The following is a 21,690-nucleotide window of genomic DNA, read 5'->3' as shown; positions in this document are numbered from 1 at the left end:
ACACTTTTACACTGTATTATAATTATATACATGTATGCCTACTCATGAAGAATTCCTTGAACTAAAAATCCAAGTCATTTTATATTTCTGTTTTTTGGTACATAGCATAGTGTTTGGCACCTATGTAGTAAAGATTAATATTTGTTAAATGAATGTGTACTACTAGTTTTTTTATTTTTTTGTTTTACTGGGGATTGGTTACTCTTTCTAGTAGGCTTATGGTTTTCTGTCTCCTTCTGCATACATACCCTCTGCCTTCTGCTTCTGTATTTTTAATTTGCTGAAGAGTGAGAATAGGTTTTATACTTCTCTCTTCTTAGGAAGAAAACTAATGGAGATTGAGTTAAAAACAGAAATAAGGATGCTTTTTATGTTACACTTAAACATCCTTCCAGCATGAAGTAACTCAAGATTTTTGCTGTTTTATTCAGAGAGTAATGGACAATACAACATTTGGGAGCAGAAATGATATTAGATACCAAAGGTTGAGTGAGAAGGATATATGGGTGAATATATAGATAGATGTAAAGCTAAAAACAGTCAGTTCTTAGCTTTATTTTTTTTTTTTTTTGACCGTTGGGAAAAAGATCTCCAAATTTTAGCAGTGGGATAATTTAGTTTGTATCAAGTTTGAGAACCACTGGCATAGAAAATAAGTTTTCATAATATACTAAGTGAAAAGTAGCACATGTTCTGTTAGCTATAAAGTTCATAACTAATAACCTATTAAATTGTTAATAACAGATTTTCTATTTTCCACTACAGGTTCAAGCAATAAGTGCAGGAGTTTTTTTCTTTAGGTGCACAGTATGCAATAATAGTGACATATTTCAGAAAGAGATGTTGAGAATGGGAATTCATATTCCTGAAAAGTGAGTTAACATAGACAAAAAGATACTTTAAATGGAGGATTCAATAACAGTGGAAATAATCGTTTATGTCTGATTAAGCGATGATGGACACGCAGCCTTTTCAAATGGGGAAATGTAAAGCCACCTCTGCCGCTGCCTCTTTCTCCCCCAAATTGCTAATTCTTGAGAGCAGGGACTGTGCTAAATGTCTCATTAGTTAATTTATAGTCTCTTAGTAAACACCCCAGTTGTATACAATATTGATTTGTACACAGGTATAATAGACTTCAAAATGGTATGTATAAATTATCTAAGGGAATCAAGATGTGATTCAAAAATATATGAGAAGACTATTCTTAATACTTAAAGATGCGGAATCCAATAATAATGGTACTAAACTTGAAATAAAAATTAAAAAATTGGGAGTGAAATGTTAATAAAAATGTAAGTTTTATAAAATTTCTGCTGAATTTTTCATTTAGCATTTGAAAATTCACTATGAAACTAATTAAGTGTAGGATAAAATGATACTAATGGAGTTATATGTTGAAGAGAATGATTAATCCTAAAAAGAACAAGTTTTATCCTCGTTCCTAGTATGTGGAAAGTTTTTATTTCTAGGTTCATTACCAATTCTTTTATGTAACATTTTAGGTCAAAATATATTTTATATCTTGCTTCATTTACAGAGATGCATCTTGGGAATTAGAAGAAAATGCTTATCAAGAGCTTCTGCAGCACTATGAGCGTTGTGATATGCAAAGATGTCGTTGCAAGGAAGGGCGAGACTACAATGTGCCTGATAGGTATATCAGGAAGTTCACTTGTGCTTTATTAATTCTTACTGAAAGCTTCAGCTTAAAAAGCAGGTTTCTACTTAGCAAAATGTAGTTTGTTTTTGGATGTTTGAAGTTTTAACTTGAGATGAGGTGCCTTTATTAAATGTATGTTTACATCTGTTTATAGATAAATTATTGCACTCAGCATAATTGCAACTTATTTCTGTGATGTATTTCCATGCGGCTCTATTTTTCTAGAGCTGCACTGTCCTGTATCCTGTATAGTAGCTACTAGCCACATGTGGCTATTGAGCACTTGAAGTGTGACTATTTCCAATTGAGAGGTGTTGTAAGTATAAAATACGCAATGAAGACTTAGTATGTGCATTAGTTTTCTAGGGCTGCCGTAACAAAATAACAAAAACTGGGTTGCTTAAACAATAGAGATTTGTTTTCTCACAATCCTAGAGGCTAGAAGTCCAAGATAAATGTATCGTCAGGTTTTATTTCTTCTGACTCTTCTCCTTGGCTTGCACGTGACTGCCTTTCAGCTATGTCCTCACATGATTGTCCCTCGGTCTGTGCCCTCATCTCTTTTCCTTATAAGTCAAACTGGATTAGGGTCCACCCATGTGACCTCATTTTACCTTATCTCTTTAAAGGCCCTCTCTCCAAATACAGTTAGTTACCTTGTGAGGTACTAGGTATTTAGAACTTCAACAGACGAATTTTGGGGAGACACAGTTCAGACCATAACAGTAAGATAAAAAGAACTTAAAATATCTTAATAATTTTAATATTGATTATGTGTTGAATAAAGTGATAATATTTTGGAAATATTCTAGTTCATTTCACCTGTTTTACCTTTTAAATGTGGTTACTAGAAAAGTTTAAATTACATATATGGTTTGCATTATATTTCTGTTGGCTGGCACTGTTCTGGAGATTAATTTAACTAGCTGCATCTAACAGTGTTTCTTTCAGATCAGTGTAAAGGATTTGGCATTTGAAGTTTGTTGATGATTCCTTTGTAATGTCAAGATATTGGCTCTAATCTTAATCATTTTATGCCTTCTGTGTGCACTCTACTATGTTAGGTAACTAGAAATCAAGGGTATCTTCATTTTTTAAGATGCAGAATAAAAAGTAACAAATAGTTTGTCAAATTTTATGTAAGAAATTTCATTAAATTTTTATCCCTGCTATATGATCTTACTTGAACATGGCAAGATGACACTTAAAGTGTAGAGCAGAATACTGGGGAACCTTGTTTCTTCTGGAAAGTGGTTAGGCTGGGTAAGCTGCTGCTTATTTGTGACTACTCAGCTGAGGTCTTGCCAGCTTTGAAATGTTTCCCCTAAGCAGTTCCTACCACTCCTGATTCCCCATTCTGGGCTAGGTCTTCCCGCCACTGTGCTTGTTACAATATAATTGACACTATTTAAATTTGTCTTTGTCATTAGACTAGAAATTCTTTAAGGGCCAAGATCTCATTGAAGATGTCAAGTAATGTGCATTTACATTACTTGATCTGGTGACTCTGAGTATTCGTTTGTAAACAGTAATCTCAAGGGTTGTGCTGAGACACAAATGAGATAATGAGAGTTTTAAAAAGTAATACATTCATTAATACTAATATTTTCTGAATTCATTTTAAGCTGTTGTAATTTATATATATAGTGTATCATTGGTTGTCCAATCATTAGCTACCAAACTCCCTTTTTTTCTGGCAGCTACTTGAGATTGCTGTCTCTTGCCTTTTCTCCTGGGACATGGATACCTGCTATCTAAATGTTTTCATTGTGGTCTCACTCCTTCTCATCCTAATGATAGGAGGGCAATTTTGCTGAAAGGCGTCATGGTGTAATGGTTAGGAGCTTGGGTCCGAAGGCTGGTAAAGTGTGTTGGAAACCTCACTCTGAGACTTAGTATTCTTTCTCTTCATGATCAGTTGACAGAACTATCTGGGGACATGGAGGAAGGAACACACAGGACACACACTTACACACCCATATCCACACAGAGGGAGATTCACGCGCACCTACGAAAGGGGAGGAAATCCAGTTACATCTTGTATCACCCACACATCTATATACTCAGGGAGTATATCCATTTTTATACAGAGAGGATGTACTATAACCAAACAGGAGGCCCCAAACGACAGCCCCACCCACACCCAGAAATGTGAATAGAGACCGTCATACATGACACAATACAGTGGTGTGGGGGGTGGGGTAAAAGATGAGAGAGAATATAGATAGAGGCCTGGTAGTGAGGCTGGGTCCTGTTGAGCTGCACAATATCGGAGATATCTGAGCAAGCCTATTGTAGGAAATAATTCCTCACCTTGGAAAGAAAGACAATGTTTCAGGTATAAGATAAAATATTTACTGAATGCGACTTCCACATCGTACACACACCAGGACAGCAGTTTCCCAATGAGCACTGTCATCTCCAAATGCAACAGAAACATTTTCTTCCTTTAATCATACTCTTTCTGATGTGTAGATTTGTGTATGTGCATGTACATGTTGATATTTAGTTTAGGTATTTTAAGTTAGAGATTAGAGGAGGAGTTTATGAATCAAATAATGAAATAGAAAAAAATGCTTTAAGAAAAGGTAATACCAACTTACCAAATTACATGTCAAAGCAGATAAGCTGTTTTTCCTCCTTTGGTAAAAGGATTCGCTGTGGACAGGCAGATAGTGGTGCCTGCGGCAGGCCTGGGGATTAGAATTTGGCGACATTAATACCAAAATGTCAACATCTGCTTTTCTTTGTGTCCCCAGCAAATGGGAAATAAAACGCTGTCAATGTTGTGGTTCTAGTGGAACGCATTTAGCCTGTTCCTCACTACGATCGTGGGAACAAAATTGGGAGTGCTTGGAATGTAGAGGTATTCTCTACAATTCAGGTAATATTTTATAATTTTAAATAAAGGTGTTCTTATTCAAATGTATATTATTAAACAGTTTCTACCTATATTTTTATTATACTAACATTGGGTTTTAAATTTGCAGGGGGTTTCCAAAAAGCCAAAAAACATACATTGCCCAACACTAATAATGTAGGAATAAATGATTGTTTGTTGGAAGAATCATCACCTAAATTACCCAGACAGTCACCTGGAGCCCAGTGTAAAGATCCTCTGAGGTGTGTATTTTGATTGGAGAAAAACATAAAAGTTTATTTTGAGAAAATTAAACAGGAAGTGGCTGCATATACTTAGAAGATTAACTGATCTTGACAGGAGTCTGGAAGAGTGTTTTTCAAACAGCAGGACCCAACATTTGATCATGAAATCATGCAACCAGCATTTAACAAAGAAAATGAAATAGGATAGAGTAGAATATAGACTATCAGATTGCATTGCAAAAAGAAATAATGTATATTAAATATATCTTAGTTATTTTATTGTGTACTGAATCATGATGTAAAATACATTTTTTATTATAGATCATTTTCAAGATGGTTTAAAAAACATGGATCTGGAAAATGTGCTTAAAATGTTATTTGATTATAGAGTAAGAGCAAATTAAAATAACAAGCATACCATGTTACTTTGTTGAAAGGAAGGAATCATTTAATATAGAGGGCTTATTCTTTTGTTTTGTGATAAGTTGATGTATTTACTGTCAATGTCAGAGGTCTAAATGGCAGCTCTGTGGAAAATTTAATGCATACTTACAAGTATTACCATATTAATGACTAGCTATTTTCAGAAGATAGCAGAATGAGTAACTTTCAGAATCATTCATAACCGTTTAAATGAGACTAGAATTATATCCTTATACTGTATTTGTTCAGCTGAAGTTGGGATTTTTAAGTATATGTGGCTTTCCAAAAAGTTTATAGAGCCTTGTAGCCAAAAGGGAAAAAAATAGACAAAAGTAACATTAGTAGCTAAACATGGGGAAACACTTTCTTATAAAAAAAATAATAATATCAAGTTAAAACTTAGAATGACAAAAGTTTTGTGAAAATATTTAATAACCAGATTTGCAGATAGAAGTGGAATACTATTCAAAAAGTGAAAAATGCTGTTTTAAAATACCACTTGTATTAACAGAAAATTATTCGTATTTTTATGATGTTTTTAGTATCAAAAGAGATGTTCCCATTTGTGTTAAATAATTTTAATAAGTAGGTTTCGAAAGATGTTATACCAGGGAGAGTTGATTCCTTGCTCCTGCTCCGATACGCTATCATGTTCTGGAAGAATAGCAGCAGCATTCCCATTCTAGGCAGGAACAAGGAATCAACCTGCTACAAGAGGTATATTTTTGGAGGATTCTCTTACTTCCAAAAGATTTGATTTTCCTATAACATGGGTTAAGGAATGGGGGGTTGTGTGAAGAAAGAAAAAGCAAAACCTGGCCCACACTGGGGCATTATATTGTCTTTGGATGGGAAAAATTTATACTTGATGTAGAAAGATGATCCATGACATTGCCCCAAACAGGATCATTTTGAGTACATTGATTCCAATTACAGATGGAGAAACTGAGGCAGGCAGCAATTGAGTTAGTCTATACAGTCTCTTGGAGGTCTTGTTAAGACACAGATTGCTGGGCCACATGCTCAGAGGTTCTGATTCTATCTGCTGTGGGGCTCAAGAACTTGCATTTATAAGAAGTTTCCAGATGCTGCTGCTGCCACTGGTCTGGGACCACACTTTGAGAGTTACCGGTATGGACTAAAAAAGTACTACTTAAGGGGTTGTGAATTCTGTTTATAATATTAGCTCTACTGTTAATTAACTTTATGATTAAAAATATATTGTGTAGTCTCTTAAAACTATAGTTCTCTCCTATAGTAAGCAGAGATTACGTTTGCTCTATTTTTAAAGGATCTAGTAAGCCTGAAATAAGATACAGTTAAGCAAGTGTATGTTGTAGCCTCTGGCCAGAAGGGGAGAGTTTGAGCTTCTGACTCTTACACCTGAATCCACTGAATTGATCAAATTTGAGATAATCATCTATCAACATTCTCATAAACCACTTATGACATTATATTATTTTAATTTGGTAGAAGATTTGGGAGAAGGAATCAAGAATTTACAACTAAGGTTATCAAATAACTATTTTTGGTTCCAGTGGTAGCCATTGTCTGCTTTTGGGTGGGAATTGGGGAGGAACCTCCTTTTAATCTCTTTTTCTATTTTTTATTGGTTGTATAACTTTAAAGTACTTACCTCTATGTTTAAATTCATGTTTTATAGGCAAGGCAGCAAATTTAGAAGAGACATTTCAGCAATAATTATAGAGTTAGGATTTCAAATTGTTAAAAAAAAGAAAAGATTATATATCAACAAAGCCAATATCTGGAATAATGCCTTAGATGGATTCAGAAATCAAAACTTTAATCCTTCGTACACAATGGAAATAGTATATGTTAATGAAAATGATCATTTTGAAAGAGAGCATCCTGGATCAAAGCAAGAATTCCTGAGTCTTTTAATGCAACATCTTGAGAACTCACCATTGTTTGAAGGGTCCTTGTCAAAGAACTTGTCCCTAAATTCTCAAGGTAATTATTTATTACTGTAAATACTGAATATACTATGTGTAAAGAAAGAGCTGGTTAGAATTGATATGCAGTACTTGTGGTTGAAATGTGTAATTTACTTCATTAATAAAATCACAGAAAAGGGGGAGTGGGGGAATGATATTCTTAAAAGTAAATTTTGTAGTGAAACATTTTCTTTAGGAATATCTTAATTTCTTTATAACAATATCCTCCTTGAAGTGATTCCATAATTAACTGTAACTTCTTAAAAATGTATTTTATATTCATTCTTACTTCATTTGAACAGAGTGACCAAATGGGATGGATGATTATTTGAACCTTTCTTGTTCAGATATTTGGAATTTTCAGTAGGCATGTTTCTTCACAACCTAGGATTTTTATAACATAATTTTCTGGTCCACATGGAACAGATTTTTAAATGTACTTTTGCTTACAAGAATTTTTCTTATACAGTTATGTATATGACACTTTTCTCTCTTTACTTCTGGTGAAGAGTTGATGTGATTAAAACAGGCATCTTAAAACACTGGTTAATTCTCGCATTCTTTTTTAGGAGCTTTTATACCACTTTTGCTGTAATAGGATATTTGAAAGAGTGAGAAGACTTATTTCATTCCATTTGAATTTCTTCTTATATGTTCCATAGAACTTCCTCACCGTTGCCTGAAGAATCATTGAAATAATTGAGAAACTACCAAAGATCATTTGTACTATATACAGTATACACAGTCTAATGCTAAACTCCCTTTAAAAAAAAAAAAAAAAAAGCAATCAGTAATGTTAACTCAAGGCAGTTTTGGTAAAGTGGGGAGAGCTTGAGTTTAAGTCACAAAATCTAAATTCAATTTATACACATCACTCATGTAGCTTTATATCTGTAGATTAATTACATAGCCTCTCAGGATCTCAGTTTTTTCATCTGTAAAATGTGACTACTAATACATAACTTATACAGTTATTGAAATTTTATTATTAGTTCAAGTATTGTTAATGTTAATTATTAGTAAGTTGCTTTGATTTGAGTACTGTTTAGAAAAATAAAGGAAATTTTGCATGATGTCCTTTTGAATTAATCAAAATAGCTAAAGCTTTTTAATTGGCTATTTAAAAAATATTGAAAGCTGTGATATGGTAATATAGCATATATTGTTGGGGGAGTAAATTTGTGCCATTTTGGAACATAATTTAGCACTATATATCAACGTCCTTAAAAATGTTCAGATCCTTTGAACCACTAATGCTATATCTATCTTAACATACCTTAACCAAAAAAATCAAAGATATGTAAACAAGAATATGTAAATAGATGTTGATAATATTTTACCTCATGCAGTTAAAATGTCACTCAGTGAGGTGCCAGTAGTAAGGGGATGGTTTATATTGCTGCACATCTGTTAAGTTAGTCTTAATGCATTCACTGTAGATTTCAATTAAAAAAAGTTTACAATATAGTAAGTGGAAAAAAGAAGTCAAACTATTTATGTATATATTGATATATCTACATGACACAAATACACCGAAGTGTATACACTGGTTATTATGGTTGTAGGATTATAGGTGATTTTTTTTTTTAAGTTTCTGTATTTATATTTTTTCTATAATAGGTTATTTGTATTCAGAAAAATATTTTTTTATATTTTAGTTGAAATCTACATACATGATTATAGCATCTATGAATTAAGTTATTTTACATTTATCTAATGCTTAATTTTTTTTGAATTTTATATGTCTATTCATTACATATGCTGGTTATCTTAATAATAAAAGAAATGTATTTTATATATTTCCAATGTATTTACAGCTCTGAAAGAGAATCTTTACTATGAAGCTGGCAAAATGCTTGCCATTTCGTTGGTTCATGGTGGTCCTTCACCTGGTTTCTTTTCTAAAACCTTATTTAACTGCCTTGTGTGTGGACCAGAAAATACCCAACCAATTTTAGATGATGTTTCAGACTTTGATGTGGCACAGATTGTAATCAGGGTAAGAAATGTACATGTTTATTAAAATGCAAACTACATTGTAAGTATATTTGAATATAAATGATGGATCTACAATAGAATAATAATACTCTTTGGAGTAGTTAAGGGGTGTCAGTATGTCTGTTTACCAGCAGAATTCACAACCAGTTAAGAGATAGATGTAAAGGTCAGACAGCTAGAGATCAAAGTGCCAGGTTAAATGTTGATAAAACCAATTGGATAATGTGACTTCAATTTGTCAAAATGGCTTGCTAACTAACATTCCTCAGAACTACATGCATTTATCTACCCTGCCAGAGACAATGTAAGGCAGATTACTTGTTGCATACTATACAGATGATCAAAGTACACTTTGCAGGCAGGTGGCTCTGAAGAGAGCTAGGACTTAGTTTACTAGTCAGAAAACTTATCCTTCCTCCTACAGGGAAATATGAGTGATAGGTAGAAAGACCAGGCTGAATTCTTCACTATGGAAACAAGTAGAGAGATTCAGTGTCCCCACCTAAGAATAGTTACCATTTATTGAGCTCTGTACTGCACGTGTTGCATGTACAAACTCAATTTAGTTGTCATAATGCTGTATGAGGTACGTATCATTGCCAACATGTTAGTGATTTGGACACTAATTGAGACAATGAAAGCCATTCAACTTTTCTTCCCTTAACTTCCCTTCTACGTAAGCCTGCTCTATCCATTGTCTCAGTTAATAGGCAGTATAGTTTAATGGTTAAAAGCAAATGTTCTGAAGTCAGATTTTAGGTTGAAATAATTAAGATCTGTAGGCTGTGGGACTTTGGCAGTGAAGTTAGGCTTAACCTTAAGCTTAGTTGAATCGTCTCCCCTTCCTCTTTCCTGTGGATTTTTTCTTAGATTGAGGTTTCTGTTCCCACCACCACTCTCCTAAGTTAGCTAGTTCATAGCTGATATCCAGAGATACAGATTTTCACATTCAAATGCCTTTTATTCCAAATGCCTCATCTCTGGCTTCTACAATCACCACTGTCTTCAAATTCCTCTCTACTATTTGTTTGTTTGTTTTTGTTTTTTCAATATTCCCTCTTCCTTTTGACTACTACTGTCTTTTTTTAATGCTGCTTCTCCCTACCCCTGAAAGTTAGGTATTTTTCAATGTTGTCTTAACAGTCCTCATTCTATACTACTTGGAAAGCTTCTTCTTACCCATAATCTTTCTGAAAGATTCCCAGACCATTATTTTTGAGCCCCTAGACTTTCATATGAAGATAAGGTCTGGGTCTTGCTAGCACATTGAGCCTAACATGTTTAAGACAATTTTTTTTTCTTTGCCCAAGTTTCCTTTTCTTTTCAAGAGATTTCTTATGTCCAAGACATTCTGGAGAAAGGGTCGTTTCGTTTTTCCATACTCCATTCATCAGTATGTGTCAAGTCATCTGTCTTTAGAAGTGGCTTACCTTCAGCCTTTCCCTACTTATTTCTACCTACTATACCAAACTCAAATTATGTGTAAACAATTAGGACACTATTCTAATATTCAGGATGAATTTTTCAAAAGTACAATTTTGACCACATTGCTTTCTTCCTCAGGAATCCTCAGTGGCTTCTCATTGCCTATTGAACAAAGTTCAAGCTCTTCATTAGGGCACTTAAGACTTCCAACTCGCCTCATGGGTTTCCTACTCCTGTTTCTGTATTGCTATCCAATGTCTGTTCAATTCGTCAACAAATACTATGTACCCAGTACTGTTTTATCACTGATGATAGAGAAATGAACCAAAGTCCCTGCCTCCTTGGAATTAACATTTTAATTTTACAGGGAAGACAGAAGATAAACTAATACATATATAATAGACAGTTGACCCTTGAAAATCATGGGAGTTAGGAGCACCTACCCCATGCAATCAAAAATTCACATAGAATATTTGAATCCCCCAAAACTTAACTGCAGTTGTCCCTCAGTATCCGCGGGGAATTGGTTCTAGGACCCCACTCCCAACTTCCCCTTGCAGATACCAAAATCTGGATGCTCAAATCTCATAAAATGTCATAAAAGAATGTATACAGTCAGCCCTCCGCATCCATTGGTGATGTAAAACCCATGGATGCAGAGGGACGATTATTGAAAAAAATCTGCATATAAGTGGACCTGCACAGTTCAGACCTGTGTTGTTCAAGGGTCAACTGTATTATCATGTAGTAAAATACGTTATAAAAAGAAATAAAATATAAGAAAGAAGGAAGATAATGCTTGGGGTATAGTAAGTTAGAGCTTAGGCTAAGCTGCTATAACCAAGAGAACCAAAAAGACAATGGGCTCAAAAAGCATGGCAGGTATTTATTTCTCTCTAAAATCTGCTAGATTTTAGGGTAGGGTTTGGCAAATTGTGGCTGTAGATCAAGTCTGGCCTGCTGCCTCTTCTTGTAAATAAAGTTTCATTGTAACACAACCGCCTCATTTATAACATGTCTGTGACTTTTCATATGGCCCACAAAGCATAAAATGCTATCTGACTTGCAGAAATAACTCCTATTTTAGAGGTATTGTGGAAGAAATAGCAAGGAAATTTTTCATTCAATGGATTATTGACTGCTTCTTCTTTTTATCTTTCTCCCTCTAACTTTGTTCAAGAGTTAACCTATGTGAAAGTGTCTGGAACATAAATGGTCAAGTATTTCTTTCTTTATGCTGTTCCCTGAAATACTCTTTTGATTGTATTCATCAAGTGTCAGCTGATACTCTTTCATGAAATCTCTTGCCTCTCTAGTACTTTGTAACTGTTCTGTCAATTAATTGCCTTTTATATAAATAATTTCCTGTATTAAAGTGGCATTATACTGTAGGTTTCTTGAAGGCAGAAATATACAATGTTTATTACACTTGCTTGTTAGATATTTATTCTAGAAAAATAATTCTCAGTATGCTTTCACTCCTCCCTGGTGTATTCAGGAATTGAGAATAATGTAGTAAGTGTCATTTGAAATGTAAATATCATTCCCATGTAAAAGGGGAAACTGGGTGTATTTTCTTCATTACAGATAAATGCTGCAACAAGTGTAGCTGACTTAAATTCAGTTATGAATGAATGCTATAACTACCTAGAGCTTATTGGATGTCTAAGACTTATAACATCATTAAGTGATAAATATATATTGGCAAAAGACATACTTAATTACCATGTAATTAAGAGAGTCCAAGCACCTTTTGAAAGGTAAGTTATTTGTATGTGAAATATTCTCTCAAAGTACATGTTTAAAGTGGTTAATTGTCTTAAAATGTGAGCTATATTTGATAAAAATTTAAATGTTATTTTAAAATAATGCTTTAAAACTAAACTGTTAAGGGTGATTACTGTTCTGACCATTCTATACATAATTGCATAAATGTATGATGCTTAAGCAGGACAAGTAATCATCTCAATTTATAATTATTTTTCTAAATAAAAATTATTTTATAACTTCTTACCTCATAAGTCAACAATTCCATCTCTACTGATTAATTTAATAGCAATGTATTGAGCACCTGTCATCCGCTGGGTAATAGGTACTGAGCATTCTTTGATTAATGGGGCTGATGTGATTCTTGCTCTTTAGCTTGGAACACTGGTCTTGAAACTTTTTGCTTCACTAACACTTGAAGTGTGAAAACTTACATATGACCTGATATTCTTCTGTTTTTTTAATAATGGAAAATATATAATACACACAAAAGTATGCAGAACAGTAACACCATGTAATCATCACCCAGATCTAACAATTATCAGTCAACCTATGGCCAGTCTTGTTCATCTAGCCTGCCCTTGTTATTGACTCCAATATTATTTTTAGGCAATTATCAGACATCATATTAATCTCAAAAATGATTTTTTGGTTTTAATTTCAGTATCATTAACCCATAGATTTAAGTATACTTGTGTTCAAAACTATTACAGTTATTATCTTTACTGAAGTTCAAATTGTCTCATCTTTGGCCAGACTAAGTAAGCCTTTTTATGTTTTCTTTGAGTTTTGTTTTGTTTTTGTTTTTTTAAGATTTTATTGGGGAAGGGGAACGGGACTTTTTTGGGGAACAGAGTGTACTTCCAGGACTTTTTTCCAAGTCAAGTCGTTGTCCTTTCAATCTTAGCTCAGTTCCAAGTCCAGTTGCCTTTGCTAGTTGCTGGGGGCACAGCCCACCATCCCTTGCAGGAGTCAAACCAGCAACCTTGTGGTTGAGAGGACGTGCTGCAACCAACTGAGCCATCCGGGAGCTCAGTGGCAGCTCAGCTCAAGTTGCAGTGTTGAACTGCCAAACCTTGTGGTTGAGAGCCCACTGGCCCATGTGAGAATTGAACCGGCAGCCTTCGGAGTTAGGAGCATGAGCTCTAACCGCCTGAGCCACTGGGCCGGCCCCCACTTTGAGGGTTTTTTTTTGATGTTGACTTTCAGTGGTCTTTGATAGCCATCTTGCTATCTGCTATTTTCATTCTAGCCTGAGAGACCTTTGTTTCTTCGAAGGGGAAATGGTATTTCAAAACCAGTCTGGATGCTAGGGATGCTCATTTTTGCCAGGTTGGTCATTGGTTCCAGGCCTTTATAGTGGACAAAAACTAAGAAATACAGTGTTTTTTTATTTTGTTTTTGTTTGTTTTCTTTAAGATAAAAATGCATCATAAGTTTATATTGATACTTTAAATTCACTGTATAAGACTTTTAACTTTTTCTTTGTCCCATGTTGAGAATTCCCAGATCGCAAAGGCACTGGGGAATTAGAGTATGAAATAATTATTCACTTGACTTATTCCACATTTTATATACAGCAGTTTCACAATAACAATACCAACATTATTACCAGTAACATAATATTCTTGAAAGCAGGTTTAAATTATTTTTCTATTATTTTTGTTCTAGGGCTGTACAGTCATATTACTGTGTTTTAAAGTCATTTGTAATACTTTCTGTGTTATACTACTAAGTATACATTTTTTCCATTTTTTGTTTTGATGTGGTTATTTTAAAATTTATTTGAAATGTGTCTGTTAACGAGATAGATGTACACAATGTGATTTTCCTCAAGTAGTTCATGTATCTAGAGATGGATTTTTCTTATTGCTAAGTCAGAATTCATCAATATTTGTTTCTTTTATGTTTTTATAGATAGGACTAACCTAGGTGTCAGAAAGGGCTTCCCTATCTCTATAAGTATTTACATTAAAACCAAATGATCAATAGGAATTAAGCAGATCGAGATGAAGAGGGCAAGAGAAAAGCTAAAGTATAATCCCTCCTTCTGTGTAAAAGATTTAGAAAATCATATAGCAAAAAAACAGTCTTTTAAATATATATATATATTTATCTGAGCTCATAAGAAAAGAGTTTTATAGATGTCAGAAATCGCAAGGACACCAAAAGCCAAATTGCCCTAGCTGGCATATGAAATCAAAACCCTCAATTTTCCTAAACTTGGGTTTGGCATCCTGCATGGACCCCAATCTGAAGCAAAGAAATTAACAAAGTAATTGGTTTTAGGATTCATGGCAAAAGTAAATACAAAGCAGCAGTGTAGGAAGAGTTCTACAGCCTGAGCCTAATGGGGAATGCTAAAGATACATTGCTAAAGAAAGAGTTCCCAATAAAAGACAAAACACACAACCATACAAAAAAAACGAGTCTTGGGATTAGCACTCAAGGATTTAAATAACAAAACAACTGAATGAGATAAAATATTAGTATAGTGGTTTAAAAGAGAAAATAATTGGGGAAAAAAGCATGAAATGAATCAAATAACACTTCTATGTTAAAAAATGATCACAGACGTCAGTTCTGGATAACATGGAATAGACACACTTCTCTCTATTCCTTCTGCAAGTTCAGTTGAAAACCCTGGACATTATATATAAAACAAACATAAGAAGACTGAAAGGTGGAGTGATGAAGGCAGACCAGCTGGGGATCTCAGGACCTAAGGAACAGCACAAAAGGAAGAGGAAATCTAGACATATTTATATGAAGTAAAACTAAGAATTTGTCACCAGTGTACCTACTCTAAAAGAATACCGATAGGAGCTTTTGAAACAGAAAGAAATTACAAAAGATGGAATCTTGGAATATCAAGAAGGAAAAAAAATTGAAAGCATGTTCTCTTCTCCTCTTGTGTTATCTCAATATGTTTGATAGTTGAAGCAAAAATTGTAACATTTTATAATGTGGTTCACAGTGTATGTAGAGGAAATATTTAGGAAATTACATATACACAGGGAAAGGCAAAGGGACTTAAAGAGAAAGTAAGGCTTATAAAATGTTGACAGCAGACTTACATTTTTAAAAACTAAGATGGGCCAGCCCAGTGGCTCACGTGGTTGGAGCACCGTGCTCCTAACGCTGAGGTCGCCGGTTTGATTCCCACATGGGCCTGAGAGCTGCGCCCTGTACAGCTAAGATTGTCAACAACAGCTCTCCCTGGAGGTGGACTCTCCGTGGAGATGGGCTGCCGTGTGCAGCCGGAGCCGTGGGCTATGGTGTGCCACCATGAGTAGCCGGCGGCCAGTGTAAGTGGCCGACCACCAGCCAATGACAGGCCTTCGGCTGCCTGGGGGAGGGGGGTTAGCGCCAATGGCTTGAACCGGAGTGGAGGGGAGGTGGGAGAAGGGAAGAAACAAAACAAAACAAACAAAGAGATACACTCGACATCACTATAAATAAAAAAAATTCAAGTAACCCACATGAGGATAAGAAAAAGGAAACAAATGATTTGGTAATTGTTAAATGCTAGGCAGTTGAAGAGAAAACTAGTTATCTGGAAGAGGAATATGAGGATTTACTCATGAAGAGAAAGAGATGGAAAACAAGAGGTGTCAAGAAAGTTAGACTGCCAGCATGCACGCATGTATTTAACTAAACAATGCTATAGAAAATGCTGCTTGAGAAATTCCTCAGGTTCTTAATGAGCCAAAATAGTGTACTTTGTGATGAAACTGTATTCTGTGCAAAAAGACATTATTGTAAAAATGAGCCTCAGTTATACTGAAAGCAGTTTTTTCAGTATCATCAACCATGAAAACAGCCATGGTAATAACGTCACAGAACTAGTTACATTATCATTCAAAAGTGAGGAGGAAATAAAGACATTTTGGGAGTTTACTTCTTTCCTAAAGAGATTAACAAAATACATACTGAAGAAGAAGTAAATTGAACCCAGAAAGAAAAAGTAAAATATAAGAAAGCACAGCAGTGAGCACAGAAATGAGAAAAATCTCAATATATAAAAATAAGCATTGGCCATTAAAGAAAACAACTAAATTTTAGTAAGAAGTGGTTAAAATAACTAAAATATTAGAGAAAGATTGATCTATAAGAAGAGAATGGACATTACTGGATTTATTGTTTTAAGGGACTTGTATTGTTGAGGTAGTAGTAGGGAAGCATTAATTAGCTTTAGCTTGTTAAGTATATATTTTTTAAGGGAAAATTCTAAAGTAATAGGAATACAGTATGTAATTTCCAAACCAGTTTGGTAGGAATTAGGGGAGAAATAAAACATTTAATCTTATAATGGACAGAAAATAGGAATAAAAACAAAAACACATGTTCAGAGAAAGTACACTATGCAGTAGAAAAAAATAATTAGATTAGTAATTATAATACATGTGATAGCTTAGACTCATATTAAAAGACAAGTTCTTAAATTGCATTTTAAGTAAATGACTTTAAAGCAAAATAAAAAAAGTTAATGAGATTCTAATCTTTTAAAAAATCTTGTCCTCAAATGACCCTAATAGCATTAAAAAGAACTAATTCTTTAGGAAGGTTAAACAGTCTTGAATCTATCTGTACCTCAAAATATGTAAAGCAAAAACTGACACAGAAGTTGTTAAATATGTCATAACAGTGAAATACTTGAAATATAGGTTTCTTAGGATTTAATAGTTTAATCCTACAAATAACTAGTGAGGACCTAAAATAAGTGAATAAAAGTATCAGTTTTGAAGTGTTCATAAAAGGAAGCAAGGCAAGAACAACATTAAAAAATCTTTACTGTAGTTCACTCCACCGGCAGGTTAAAGGAGAAAAAAACACGATCATGTAATTTTAGGTGTGGGGGGGGGGGCATTTGATACATTTAAAAATTTACCCGTAATTTTAAACTAATATTTTGAAATAATGTTATAAAGAGTATCTTCTAAACATTCACTAACGGTGAAATGTTATAGATATTTCCCTTACGGCCATGACAAGCCTGTGATACACATAATTGCGCCTTTTATTTCCACAGTACGGTGGAAGTCCTAGCAGAGCAAAAATAAATGAGTAAGTGAATGTTATCTAAAATTTTCACTTGTGGTCTACATAATTGTCTAAATAATCTGAGAAATTTTTTCTATAAAGACTTTAGCAAGGTTATTGGATACAAGAGAAAAGAATGTAGCACATTTGTGAGAAGGAATGGTAAAGAAAAATTGGTAAACAGAAACTAATTGATTTTACAAAAAATTAATGTTTAATTTGGGGGTCTATGATACAAGGTGAACTAAGAAATTTTAAGTAGCATTGGAAGAGTAGAACTGTTAGAGTTTTAAATGTTCTAAGGTCTTTGTATATTGTTTAGGAAGAAGGTAAATACAGTAGTTCTCCCACACACACACCCCATTCAGTTTCATTTTCCTCAGTTTCAGTTACTCATGGTCATTCTCAGTTTGAAAATATTAAATGGAAAATTCCAGAAATAATTCAGAAATTTTAAATTGCACACTGTTTTGAGTGGCATAATGAAATTTCACACTGCCTAAGATGTGAATCATCACCTTGTCCATCGTATCCACGCTGCATATACTACTTGCCTGTTAGTAGCCATCTTGGTTTTCAGATGGACTGTCACAGTGCAGTAGTCTTGTGTTCAAGTCACCCTTATTTTACTTAATAATGGCCCCAGAGCGCAAGAATAATGATGCTAACAATTCGGATATGCCAAAGAGAAGCCATAAAGTGCTTCCTTTAAGTGAAAAGGTGAACCTTCTCGACATAATAAGGAATGGGGGGAAAAAATGCTGAGGTTGCTAAGATCTACGGTAAGAATGAATCTTCCATCAAGTTGTGAAGAAGGAAAAAGAAATTTGCTAGTTTTGCTGTACAGTATATGATAAGTGCTTAATTAAAATGGAAAAAGCATTAAATTTGTGGGTGGAAGAGATGAACAAACCGATTCATAGCAACATGTTGCACCAGAAAGCATTGAGCCTAGACAGAAACTTCAGCAAAGGATCCCCTGAAATGAATGACACCAAGCCATTTACTGCAAATAAGAAATGGTACAGATTCAGGAACAGGTTTAGACTAAAAAATATAAAAAGTATTGGAGAGGCTGTGTTTCTGCCCATGAAGAAACTGCTGCCACATTTCTGGCAGAGTTGAAGAAGTTGACTATCAAGGAGAAAGGTACATGTGTACAGGAAAAAACATAGTATGTGTAGGCTACAGTACTATTCACAGTTTCAGGCATCTCCTGGGGGTCTTTGAACATACCCCCATGGATAAGAGGGGCTGCTGTACATTGGTTCACTTTAGATGTCAAATATGCCTGTTAAAATCTTGAGAGGTAACTATTTAAAAAAGAAGAGTATAACTTTTAAAATAGAAAGTAAATTGGAATTTAAAAAAAATAAATACAAAAATTGGCAGGAGGGCATAAAAAAACATTTTTTAAAGGCAGTACAATTGCCCCAAATAAAGTGATAGAAATAGTTTCATAATACATTAATAGTTATGCAATAAGTGAAAGTTATTCTCAAAGCAAGTTGCAGAAAAATGTATGATATCGTTTATAGAAAGTTTCAAAACAATCAGCAATGCTAGCTATTATTTAGGGATACATATATAGTGAAATTTAAAGGAAATGCAGCCTAAAGTAAAAATTTCAGTATAGTGTTAAATAGAAATTTCAAATTATTTCCTTTGTAGAGGCAGAGAAGGGAAAGTGATGAGTGGGCAGGATTTAGTTCAGTGAATAGAATATTTTTCTTAAAAATCTGAGCAAACAAAGTTAATATCTTTTAAATCTAGTAGTTTATGATTTTGTTATTTCCTGGATTTTTATGTAAGCTTGAAGTATTTCATAATTAAAAGTAAAATTTTAAGAATGAACTTAAGTTGGGCTGAAATTTGCTTCAAGGTTAAATGGAAGGTGAAAGGTAAAAACAAGAAAGGAAGGCAAAGGTGGGGTTGTGGAGGGTGTGAGAAGCCATGTAAGGAGATTGGACTTAGTTTCATGGACTACAGTGTGTGTTGGTTTTCTGTGCTGATGTAAACAACACAAACTGAGTGGCTTAAAACAACAGAAATTGATTCTCCCACAGTTTTGGGGGCTCGAAACACAAAATCCAGCTGTTGGCAGGACTACACGCTTTCTGACAATTTAGGAGGGCAGTCTATTCTTTGCCTCTTCCAGCTTCTGGTTTCTGTCATTATTTGTGTTGTGGTTGCGTAACTCCAATTCTCTGAGTCTATATATCACATGGATTTTCCTCTCTCTCTCTTATAAAGACAGTTGGATTTATGTCCAGCCCAGGTAACCTAGATAGAATAATCTCAAGTTCCTTAACAAAATCTGCTTAGGCCGTTTTTCCAAATAAGGTCACATTCACAGGTTCCAAGGAATAGGGTGTGAACATATCTTTTAGGGGAGTTTCCATTCAACCTACCTCAGGGTGAATGACAGTATTGCGCTGTGGCTGTAGCATGGAAAATGAACTTGGAGATTTACATGCTTGGTATAATTTCCTCTGCAAGTGGCTTGTAATACAGTGGTAATGAGCAGAATAATGAGCAAGTAAAAGAGATTTCAGAAAAGGGAATTCATAGGACTTGGTAATTAGGAATGGAACAGAGAAGAGTTAAGGATAACTTTCAGATTTAGCTATACTAATTTGATGGATAGCAGAGGTACTTACTGTAACTTATGGTTCAGATTTTGGTAGTAAGGATTAGCTTTCTTTTGGACTTAGTAAGTTTGGGTGCTTGAATATATGGTACCCTGTAGTCTGTTGGATGTATTTCTGGGGTGCAGATAATGGATTTTTATTACGATGAGCGTACACCTGCTAAATAAAGCCATGGGAGAAATCAGCCTTGTTAACAACAGATCCATGAGGGACAAACAGCAACATTTAAGGCAAAGTAAAGAAAGAAGAAACTTTTTGCAAGAGACTGAAAAGGTCTGGCCAGAGAAAAATGGGGAAACCAGAAGGCTGGTGCCATAGAAGAATATTCATGAACTTACGGTAGTTTTTCCTGAGATGTAGACAGGAGTGGAAGAAAAGTGAATAGGAAATTAAGAAATGGAGACTGAATATAGATGTTTTTCAAGTAAGTTGTCTCTAAATAAAACAGATGGAATTGACTGAATTTTTTTTTCCTTATTCAAAAATAGGAAAGAATCACATTTACGGGCTCTTGAGGAAGAGCCGATAGAGAGGGAGATGAATCAGTGTGGGTGGAGTACCTGAAGAGGTCGGTAGGGAGGGCTTAGTCAGTCTGAAGGCAAAAAGGGTACCTTCGTTCTTTGCTTACTAGTGAGAAATGTGCATTTTAAAAAATTCATTTGTTACTTGTATTTTATTAATTATGCATTCATATTTTGCTAATTTTATTGGATTCTTTTAGAAAATTTACTTGTATTTTTTGTATATTAGTTTTCTGTCATGCGTATTAAACATTTTTCCATTGTTTTTATCTCCGTTAATTTCTTTTTAGCAGTACATAACTTTTACATTTTTCTGTGGCTAAGGTTTATCAATCTTTCTTTGCAATCTCTAGGAAACTTCATTTTTATATTAACTAGCTTTGAAGTGTGAAATACTTCAGATGTCTAATTTTTTCCTCTTAATAAAAATTGTTAGCTTAATTTAAAAATTATAAAGCCAAATAATGTCAGCATAAAAAACATTCATTTTATATTAATATATTTGCTTACTATTGATTTGAAAGTATCATATCACGTATAGTATGCCCATATTTTTATATCTTTACAGCTATGTATATGTGGTAGTAAATTAGAAATGTTAATTCCCTATTGCAATACCAAACACATATATGAATGTTGGCTCATTACTTTTCTTCTCTTAAGTTTTAAGCAGGGTCTGAAAACTCTTGGTGTTTTGGAGAAAATTCAGACTTATCCAGAAGTATTTTATGGCATCTTCTGTCATAAACCTGAGAATCTTTCTGCAGAAATCCTTGGTGATCTTTTTACAGTACACACATTATCTGACGCACAGACTTTGGGGTTTTGGAACAGTTATTTACAGGCTGTTGAGGGTATGTAGATGTTTTATTTTTATCTGTCTTAGAATGTTCGTTTCAGGATATTAGTTTATTTCTTTGAGTTTTGCTTTTTGATAATAAGACTTTCATCTTATAACTTTATATTTACAAAACAAGTTTATATGACTGAGTTGAAAGTGATGAGGAAAGGTTAGATTTTTAAATTATATTTTGCAATTTGTTTTTCTCTAGATAATTTGAGGTGAGAGGCATTTTTCCTAGGAACTTTCGATACATGAATGGTTGCCACTGCATAGAATAGTCTAAAGCTAATTGTCT

At 34.1% G+C, this 21,690-nt stretch overlaps 1 protein-coding gene and 1 long non-coding RNA gene across 6 annotated transcripts in view; one reads left to right on the top strand and one right to left on the bottom strand.

Moving 5' to 3' along the window:
• The window catches only part of LOC141570622 (uncharacterized), a 42,463-nt gene that overhangs the window by 15,015 nt on the left and 5,758 nt on the right, over positions 1–21,690 (bottom strand). Inside the window, exon 2 of the long non-coding RNA XR_012494830.2 lies at positions 4,267–4,356. This is a non-coding gene — a long non-coding RNA (uncharacterized LOC141570622). The remainder of the gene's footprint in view (positions 1–4,266; positions 4,357–21,690) is intronic.
• The window catches only part of G2E3 (G2/M-phase specific E3 ubiquitin protein ligase), a 50,001-nt gene that overhangs the window by 27,307 nt on the left and 1,004 nt on the right, over positions 1–21,690 (top strand). For all 5 annotated transcript variants that reach the window (XM_019754520.3, XM_019754523.3, XM_074328125.2 and 2 more), the window contains 8 exons: positions 766–872; positions 1,541–1,657; positions 4,423–4,547; positions 4,654–4,786; positions 6,855–7,162; positions 8,964–9,145; positions 12,157–12,329; positions 21,215–21,405. In XM_019754520.3, coding sequence (XP_019610079.2) covers positions 766–872; positions 1,541–1,657; positions 4,423–4,547; positions 4,654–4,786; positions 6,855–7,162; positions 8,964–9,145; positions 12,157–12,329; positions 21,215–21,405 — 1,336 coding nt within the window. The remainder of the gene's footprint in view (positions 1–765; positions 873–1,540; positions 1,658–4,422; positions 4,548–4,653; positions 4,787–6,854; positions 7,163–8,963; positions 9,146–12,156; positions 12,330–21,214; positions 21,406–21,690) is intronic.

Source organism: Rhinolophus sinicus, chromosome 3, assembly GCF_057876585.1.
Source record: "Rhinolophus sinicus isolate RSI-liver-muscle chromosome 3, RSI-T2T, whole genome shotgun sequence".
Lineage (NCBI taxonomy): Eukaryota > Metazoa > Chordata > Mammalia > Chiroptera > Rhinolophidae > Rhinolophus > Rhinolophus sinicus.
Note: the sequence above shows the minus strand (reverse complement) of the source record. Positions and strands in the feature narration are given on the sequence as shown.